The 9,976-nt window shown below is 35.5% G+C and overlaps 1 protein-coding gene across 7 annotated transcripts in view; it reads right to left on the reverse strand.

The window, feature by feature from the left end:
• Positions 1-9,976, reverse strand: part of LOC107658433 (uncharacterized) — an 18,207-nt gene that overhangs the window by 4,737 nt on the left and 3,494 nt on the right. For 2 of the 7 annotated variants that reach the window (XM_016446978.1, XM_016446976.1), the window contains exons 6-17: positions 8,075-8,161; positions 7,766-7,837; positions 4,279-4,338; positions 3,874-3,981; positions 3,653-3,776; positions 2,756-2,776; positions 2,359-2,397; positions 1,889-1,936; positions 1,719-1,769; positions 1,446-1,484; positions 778-798; positions 581-669 (exon numbers count right to left, since the gene is read on the reverse strand). In XM_016446978.1, the coding sequence (XP_016302464.1) occupies positions 581-669; positions 778-798; positions 1,446-1,484; positions 1,719-1,769; positions 1,889-1,936; positions 2,359-2,397; positions 2,756-2,776; positions 3,653-3,776; positions 3,874-3,981; positions 4,279-4,338; positions 7,766-7,837; positions 8,075-8,104 (702 nt within the window). In that variant the 5' untranslated portion in view covers positions 8,105-8,161. Of the gene's footprint in view, positions 1-580; positions 670-777; positions 799-1,009; positions 1,485-1,718; positions 1,770-1,888; positions 1,937-2,358; positions 2,398-2,755; positions 2,777-3,652; positions 3,777-3,873; positions 3,982-4,278; positions 4,339-4,507; positions 4,577-7,765; positions 7,838-8,074; positions 8,162-9,496; positions 9,598-9,976 lie in introns of those variants that run through there. The other 5 variants (XM_016446973.1, XM_016446974.1, XM_016446975.1 and 2 more) reach the window with 4 other exon arrangements.

A 9,976-nucleotide genomic window follows, 5' to 3' on the forward strand; every position in this document is an offset into this window, starting at 1 on the left:
CGGCGGCTGCAGGTTTACACTGTTGCTTTAAGATCTGACGCATAGATCAAATATTTTGACACATTCATATTTCTCCAAACTGTTCAAGTTCACTTAAGACAAAACCGACTGCATTTACATGAATAGTCTCCAAGACGGGCATTTTGACATAACTTTTCGTGTAAGTGTGTAGCAATAACAACAGAACTTAAGAGAACGTAAGCGAAAGAACTCGGCATTCGCACGCTGACTGAGAGGCGCGTTATTCTGTGAGCACGCTTTCGATGTGTGAGTACAGAAACCCGTCGGCTTTCAAGTACTGGACAACACTTAAAAGCACATGCAAATACTGAATATCACTTTCATGATAATGCATAATGCATCGAGTCGAATGACATTTCCGTCAACTGTCCCTGTACTCGGTTGGACTCGGACATATATTCCGAGTCGGCTCGAGTCCGAGTCAAGTCCGAGTAAAAATGCATCTGAGTCCGTGACAAGTCCGAGTCCTTTAAAAAAAACTGGACTGGAGACCGGACTCGAGTCCGAGTACCCCAACTCTACAAACTCACAAACCAAATGAATGCTTAGACAATTTTACCTTCCTGTGTATGTGAAACACCTTGAAGAGTAAAACAGTATTCAGCAGGAATGACACAACCAGGAGTCCAGAACATGTTTTAATGGTAGCTTGGAAACAAAAAAATAAAATGTCGGTTTTCATAAAGATTTGTGGGAAGAGAGAAGACTTGAAAGCAAAAATAGTTGGTCAGAAAGACCCACAGATCTGACACTTACCCCACTGACTGTCTTCTTTAACTGTAATAAAAGGGAAAACCATACAAAAACATGAGACATAGCAGCCAGTGTCAACTAAAAAGACAATGGCATATATGGCATTCATAATAATAATAAAAAAAATGGCTTGTGATGTTAAAGATTATGATGAAAGAAATCATATTAGTTTTTTTATTTAACAAAACAATTAGTAGTTATGCACAAAATTATTAGTAATTAGTAAATGGCTGTTTTAATAAAAGGAGTCATTTGTGACAATGCACAAGCTGTGGTGACTTCATTAGGTACAACCTGGTATATTTAATCGGCTAATCATCAGCAAGTCAGTAGGTATGAGCTTGTATACATGGACTTCAGAATGACAAATAAATGTTGAGTTGAATTATTCAATGATTGTTTGAATTAGTATTTAACAAACAGATGAGAATTGTGCAAATAGCAACAACAACAAAAATAGGGAAAGGGCAGCATTTCTGTATGGGTCTGAAAGGGTCAGCAGAGATTGGCCAGATGGGATGATGACTGAGATAAAGACACACTGCGCTGGTGCTGGACCTTTCTGAATGCACAATATGTCAGATGGCCACTGAAAGTTACTACTGAGTGTATGCTGAAGGTATTATGCTGCTCATTACAGATGAAGTGGCTCTCACAAGAGACAAACTTACTGATGGTTTCTGTACGTGCCGATGGATCTGCTGTCAAATCTACAAAATATTGCATACTCATATTAAAAAAAAAACAGTAAAAGTAGGCCATATAAATCTGATGTCCCCATATAATCAAAAATTAAGAATATTTCCAGTTACATTTCTGTTGGTTTCTTTAACTCTTATCAAATGTGTACTATATAAAAAAAAAAAACTAGGATTTAATGATCAGTGTATTACATGCAAATACTCAGTATGTACTTCATTCAAGAAGATTAATGGGATCCTTACTTTCAGGAGCAGTGATGTTTGGGCTGACCAATGTTGTTAAAGATGTTAAGCCTACGTGATTAGAAAACGTGGTTTGATGTAAAAAAAACTCTGATTAACGTGGCAGATAAAGTATCTGTGCTGTAATCTGTGTTGATGTGAATATGAAATACAATATTGAATTTGCTTACTTTCATGATCTGTGGTGATTAAACTGACCGTTGTTAAAAATGCTGTGCCTGATTAATTAGAAAACAGATTTATTACACTTAGCTTCAAAAGACCGATACAGCTATAATACCACGCATGTGCTCAGAAAGTGGATATATGGGCAAAACTTTGAATATGACAGTTTTCTTTTCCCTTCCATTATCTTCAGTTTCACATCTGCTTCAACAAGTAAAAAAGCCAGACATTCTTGTCAAAGCGAGATACTTTGTTTATTGTCACTATTTAATAATTACGTTTGTTTAGTAGGGGATGTTTCATTCATGTACTTTCAGATAGTTGGATCTGACATGAAACTTTGATGTAAATCATTTTATATATAGTTATATTTGAATGTACATGAACTAATGATCTGTTTTTAATTTAAATACTTGTGAATGGCAGTTGAAATATCTGTGTTTGAGATATGAAATAAGAAACTGAGTTAGCTTACTGAATTCAGGAGTTGGGCTGATCGTTGTTAAAGGTGTGCCTGTGTGATACAAAACATGATGTATTACAAAAGGTTTCAACAGATTAATAAAGCAACAATTTCTGTACTACAACACTCAGAGATTAACGTGTAATACTGTGTGTGCTTAGAGAGCTAAAGAAATCAGTTTATTTGGAATAATTAAAATTATAGTAAGAGCTACTAGAAACATCCAGACCAATTTCATTACCCAACATTTTAAAATCACAGTTTTTATATGTGTGTGTGAAAATAATCAGCTATTGCTTAAACAAGTTAACGTTTTCCTTTTCGACAGCTTATTGACTCTTTTTATAAAGAGTAGACAAAAAGGTACATCATGGATATACTGTAAGTGAGATAATGTAAAATAACTTACTCTTTGATGGACACTTCAGGTCTAAGTAGAAAAAAGAGAGAAAGTGAGCAAATGTGCAATTTCAAACATGTATTATTCATAACATTCTACTTACCAGTTTGTGTTATTTAGCTTGTTTGTTTTATAAATATTCTGGCTAATTCAATGCCTTCAGCTAAGTGTTGCCTTGTCAGAGATTTATGGTGGCCATTGTTCATCTTATGAATAAATTAAAGGTCCCATATTGTCAAAACTGAAATTTCCTTTTTTTTTTTCACGATTACTGAGGTCTAGGGGCTATTTAACTACCATATAAGTTTCAAAACAGTCAGTCCACAGTAAAATGCACACAGCCTGCATAAAGTTCTAGCTATTTTTCACAAACCATTGTGACTTCCGTAAAAAGTTGACGTCAGAACTACACAGTCACCGCCTTCAGTCACCACCCCGAGCACCGCCCACCGTCCCACTCTCCTTTTGCCATGAGGCTGTATTACGTCGATTCTGGCACCCAACATCACAACGAGATTATATTTTAAGCTCCTTATGCAGCCGAATCTGCGCTGGTTTGCATGGGCCGCCTCCAGTTTCCCCTTTGTTTTGCTTCCTCCAGCTAGCGCTGTGACTTGTGACCTGTGGTTGGCCTGGCCGTGCGTCACTCAGAACACAACAGGCCAATCAGAAGAGAGGCTCATGAATATTAATTAGGCAGGCCAAAATCAACCTGTTCTCAGCAGAGCTCCTGAGAAAGGAGCTGTAAAAATATATTGAGATGATTTTTGGTACTTATACCGCAAATATATATTCTTAAGGACATCAAACCCTAAAATAAAACTCCAGAAAGGTGTACAATATGGGACTTTTAAGGAAGGGCAAGACTAAAGGAAAAGGATAAATGATGAGGTTAAATGTCTATACCTGATACTGATCCATCGCAAGATTTTCTATACATTTCTCCAAAAGTGGCTGTGTCAATGCCGCGTACTGTGTAAGCATCCGTGCAGTTGAGATTTTCACAAAAGTCTTTGAATTTTTCATCTAGCTATAGAGAGAAATAGGGAAACCATGCAGTCAGAACTGAATCATTTTGATACTTGAAACAGAATGACAGAATATGGTAGAGTAAGCAGCATACTCACATTATACAGCATTATGTGAAAAGTTTGTACAACTTTTAATTTATCCTTGCCCTTATTATTTGTCCAGTATGAACAGAGGGTATTTATTACTGATAGAAGCTCATGTTCCTAGAAAAACAGTCAGGAAAATAATGTAACCCATAACCATAACATACAATTATTTAAACTAAAATTCATACCAGTACTGACAGAGAAATAAAGTTTTGTGGCTAAAGTTAATAAACTCATATATATATTGTGTATTTTTCTGTGCAATACATTTGGGATAACAAGAAACATTTCAACAAGCTAATACTGCTTATAATAACACAATATACAACTACTACTAATAACAATATTAAAAGTAAATAAAGGTAAATAAAGTTAATAAGTAAATAAAAGTCAGCTTATGTTCTTTGCTCTTACCTTCGTTTCAGGTGAGAACACCTTAATCTGAAACACGTGCTCTTCCAACATCAGCTCATCCTATGTGGATTTAAGAGAAGATACAGTATGTACATATTTAGGGGATCATGTACAGTCAATATATATAATCAGTTATAAAATAAATGGTAGCACTTTATTTTAAAGTCCTATTCAGCATGCACAGTAACTAGGTACTAACCCTAAACCTAACTCTAACCCATGTAGATACCTTTTATTATTCAGCACTTTCTTATGTAAGTACAGGTAAGTGCACGTACTGTAAAATAAAGTGTAAATAAACCCTAAAAAAAAAAAAAAAAAACTGACAACCTAAACAAAAACTTTTATTTTGGATGCAATTGATCGCGATTAATCATTTGACAGCACTAGTTCCAAATGATGCACAATACACTATGCTGACAAAGAACGGAACTCAGGAGGGAACTAAATAAGGCAAATAACGAGGGGCAGACAGGTGAAGGGGGTTAACCAATGATGAACTAACAAGAACAGCAACATAACCAAATAAGGAAAAACAGGAACTGGAAGGAACTAACAGAAATGGACTAAACTAAAAGTTCATAACTGTGACAATTGTCTAGTGTATTAATTGTCTAAGCTTAATTTGTCATCCAGCATTAAAGCCCTTCCCCCTCCATAAGGAAAGTGCATAAAGTGTCCAACATTCCACACTTTTTTTTTCTTTTTTTTGACGAAGTGCACTTTTTCTTTTTGGAATTTACAATGTGAACTCACTGCTCACAGTATTTACACTAAAAATGGCACAAGCATGCAAATTTGGATGCACCTCAATTGTTTTTTTTGTTGTTGTTTTTTACATTTGACTAAACACTCAGACGTCAATTAATGAACATTTTTGTCTCACAAACCACTGAAGAATTTGTATTTTTTTTACACAATATTTGGGTCAGTATGTTTCATCATTTTGGTGTAACAAAACAGATAGACACAGTGGCCCTGCATGGGCCCGGCCCTTGTCCAACAGCTTATGAGAATTCTCGGCCCGAGTCCAACTGGATACCGTGACTTTTCTCTCTCTCTCTCTTCCCCATTACACAGCTATTAAAATAGTTCAGTTTTGGTTTTTAATGGCAAAGTGGTCATATTTCTTTTTGTTTCTTTATTAAGTTAATTTAGAAATATGTTTGGAACATTTTATGTTTGTTAAATTCAAGTTTTTGTTTTTTAAAGGAACGACCAAGCGGCAGCGGCAGACAGTGAGTTGAGCATTATGTTTGATCAATTTCTCAAACCAACAGGATTTGCCTAAAATAAACAGACATAAAACACTTCATGCATTTCACAGTATTAATTTAAACATTTAACCTATAAATGAGCGCTGTTAGGCGCATATCCAATCATTTGTGCGGAGAGTGGAATAAAGCACACTCTGCAGGACATGGAGGCGCCAGTGCGATCACTTGCATTTTTTTTTTTAACAGTGGAAACTTAAAAATACACCAACATTTTTGCTCATAAAGGTAAGCGTATACATCATTTGGAACTGCAAATTGTCTACTTGTATTTGTGTGCACTCACAATATCAACAAACTGGATACCTTGACTTTTCTCTCTCTCTCTTCCCCATTACACGGCTATTAAAATAGTTCAGTTTTGGTTTTTAATGGCAAAGTGGTCATATTTCTTTTTGTTTCTTTATTAAGTTAATTTAGAAATATGTTTGGAACATTTTATGTTTGTTAAATTCAAGTTTTTGTTTTTTAAAGGAACGACCAAGCGGCAGCGGCAGACAGTGAGTTGAGCATTATGTTTGATCAATTTCTCAAACCAACAGGATTTGCCTAAAATAAACAGACATAAAACACTTCATGCATTTCACAGTATTAATTTAAACATTTAACCTATAAATGAGCGCTGTTAGGCGCATATCCAATCATTTGTGCGGAGAGTGGAATAAAGCACACTCTGCAGGACATGGAGGCGCCAGTGCGATCACTTGCATTTTTTTTTTTAACAGTGGAAACTTAAAAATACACCAACATTTTTGCTCATAAAGGTAAGCGTATACATCATTTGGAACTGCAAATTGTCTACTTGTATTTGTGTGCACTCACAATATCAACAAAACCTTGTGCTTTTGTAAAATAAGGAAAACAAACAGGATGCGCTTTCTGTCGTCTTGGTCTTGAGCAGGAGCGCATCACTGACATGATAAATATATCTATAGAATGCTTTAAATTACAATTTTAAAACGAAATAATTCAAATCGAAAACAAAAACTCTTTCATTGTGTAATCCATGCATTTCTCTCTAAAGGCACGTCCAATGAGGAGATGGCGAGTCACAAAGCTGCGATTATTGGGTGGCTTGCATGCTACAAATAATTCAATAATAATAATAATACAATAATAATGGACTTGAAAACTTTCATCATCATTTCCAAGCATTAGACTAGACCGTAAATAAAACAGCTTGTGAATAGTCACTTTTCACGTAACGTTATTTACTTCAGAAAAATCAACAATAGGGCCTAAGTTAAGTTAACCGAGTTGGAGCCCATAACGTTTGGGGGGGCCCGTGCAATGTTTTTGCATATGGGCCCTGGGGCTGACTCGCTATGCTACTGGATAGACAACAGACAGATGGACCCCCTCACAAACCTATGCACCCAACTGCTGGTTAAACTAACCCTGCTGCTTTATCTGTGGCAGACTGAATCATTTTATTTCATGTCCTTAGAGAAAACTAAAGGGAATCTTTCTGAAAATAATTAACCACATTCCTAGCTATGCATTATTGCAGACATAAAACATTGGCAGGTTAATATACAACTAAATATACTAAATATACACTTACGTAACACATTAAAATACATTATACTCAATATCAGCCCAGGTGGCATCTGCAAAACCAAAAAAAGATGCTAAAGCTCTTCTCAGAACAAACTTAACATTTCCACTCTTTCAATTAATTTAACCATTTTTACACTTTTATAGATGAATGAAGCCAGTTCTCCTCAAGTTCACACAAATGTCCTGGTAGAATAACCACTACTTTATTGAATTAACAATGTTCAACAAAAAATAAATGCTAATTGTTCTGATGTTTTGATATAACAAAGACATTTACATATTATGTTAACCAAGCCACTTTTAGATTGTACTGAATTCTGTGTAGAATTACTAACAGAACTAAATACATTTTCCCACTGTCAAAAAAAAAAATAAAACACTTAGATGTAAGAATGATAACACAGCTACATATTGTGAGATGTTAGCTGTTATGGACATATAACATGACTTAACATTATGGCAGTAACCTCTTTTTAGAAAACACTTAAAATTTGCACATTATTGCAGGATGCTTTCCCAAATTAAAAATTCAGAAATGTGTAGGATGAAAGGCAACAAGCCTCAGATTTAGTTGGGACGATATGGGCAGAAAAAAAATAAAATAAAATAAAAAAAAAAAAAAAAATCGCAAAAACAATGAGGGATAGACTCACCAGATGTGCCTTAATGTCTTGCTTCATGCACTTAGACTGGACATGGTAAACATGGGTGATGAATGAAATTGCCTATGAAAGAAATGACAAAAATCAAGTCCCACCTCTGGACAACTGTCATCTGAAATAATTAATCTTATGTTATGTGTTTTATGGAAACACTGTGTAGATTACTTCTCGTAAAACAGTTAACATGGGCTATCTTTAACAAGGTGCAATAAAAAAAAAAAACTGCAGCCACACAACACCTCACTGAGAGGCTTCCAAGGACCTCCACTAATATATTAGCAAAGACTGATTATAACTCACAGTGATCAATATCCAGACTTTCCCACTCATTACGGTGCTTTGTTAAACATCAGAGTTTAGCTCCATAAGCCACGACACTTTGCCTTGCTGGATGTATAACATAGGGAACACACAAGAGACCGAAAGAGAAAGTATTTAAGAAAAGACAACACCAGTGAGGGATCATATCATTATATCATAACAGCAATATTTCTCAAGTGTTGTCAGAAACAACATAATAATTGGAAAATAAACCAATATACTCAAAAATACATTAGTCTGCATTGTTCCTTGATAATCTAAAATCGACAATTAGTTCATTCTGTAATGGACTCAAAAGTTTATCAGTTTATTGCTTTATCCAGGCAAATGGATTATTAATGTGTCTATTATGTCATGCTGGCAAATGGATCCACCTAAATAAATGTGTAGCACACACACACACAAAAAAAAGTGGCCTTCAGTAGATTTTCACTTCAAAGGGATAGTTCATCCAAAAATTACAATTCTGTCAGTAATTACTCAGCCTCATGTCATTCCAAACCCGTAAGACCTTTCATCTTCAGAATACAAATTAAGATATTTTTGATGCATTCCGAGAGCTCTCTGACCCTCCCATAGACAGCAACGCAACTACCACGTTCAAGGCCCAGAAAAGTAGTAAGGACATTGATATAATAGTCCATGTAACATCAGTGATTCAACCTTAAATTTTATGAAGCTATGTGAATACTATTTGTGCACAAAGAAAACAAAAATAATGACTTTATTCAACCATTTTTTTTTTTACTTTTGTGTCAAGTCGATGCACGTTCACAAGAATACCACAACGTATGCGTGTGGTGCTGCTGATACAGGAGCCGGCGTTTTTGGGTGAACTATCCCTTTACACACACAGGGCATGTAAAACAATAGCAATGAAAGTAAATGTTAATGGTATTAAGAATAGTAATGTTACTTAACACACAAGAGACTGGTAACAAAAAACAGTTTATACCCAATTATAAGTCTTCTGAAGATACCAGTCAAGAATGAAAATAAGTTATTTTAATAAATACTATCTAAATACCTTTAAAGATAATTAAAATCTGTATGGACAAACGTATGCGTGTGTTTAGGTGTGAAAAATAATCCTATAAGCAGGATCAGTTACACCAATACTTCTAGAGTAAAAAAAACTGAGTCATAACCAGAGGAGGACTGGCCATCTGGACGTTCTGGAGAAGTCCAGAACAGCCGTCGGCCTGGCTGGTTCATCATCAAAGAAAAAGTGTCAGATTAAGTGACGTTGACGGCCGACAAAAGGGGCAATCTATTTTTGCTTATAAGAAACCGAAACTGACGCGAAGGAGAGTGGGCTCATGATGGCAAGCAAAAGACGTGAAGATAAAGGCGGTTGGGAGAAGGTAAAAGGAAAAAAAGCGAACAGTTACATCAGGTTACCTTTGCATGCCTCTCTCACTATAGAGCATAGTAAAATCCCAGGTCCGAGCGTCCACTGCTATTTATCACTCCACATTGTCTGGCATGAATATTACATTCATTCATAAAGAAACAGCAGCGATTCTATGACGGGTTACATTTGGTTTTTTTACTCTCAGTCCGTCCCTGCGCATAACCCTTTACTCTGTTTATTATATGTAATATATATATTTATATATATACACATTATAATTATATATTATAATATATATATTTAATATATTTGTAATACCAGTTCTTACTATGTGTTTCCAGATCCCTACTATCACTACCACTCGCAAACCATGCATCACACACTGTAGGCAGCTGGAGAGATGAAGCGAGGACTCAAGTGCTGGATGAATGGTTCTTTCTTTTAATAATAAAATGAAAAAAAAACTAAAACAACCCCGAGGGGGAAAAACAGACAGGCAGGCTAGGAACTGCACTACATGCAGACAT

This window comes from Sinocyclocheilus anshuiensis, unplaced genomic scaffold (assembly GCF_001515605.1).
Source record: "Sinocyclocheilus anshuiensis isolate Anshui unplaced genomic scaffold, SAMN03320099.WGS_v1.1 scaffold371, whole genome shotgun sequence".
Classification (NCBI taxonomy): domain Eukaryota; kingdom Metazoa; phylum Chordata; class Actinopteri; order Cypriniformes; family Cyprinidae; genus Sinocyclocheilus; species Sinocyclocheilus anshuiensis.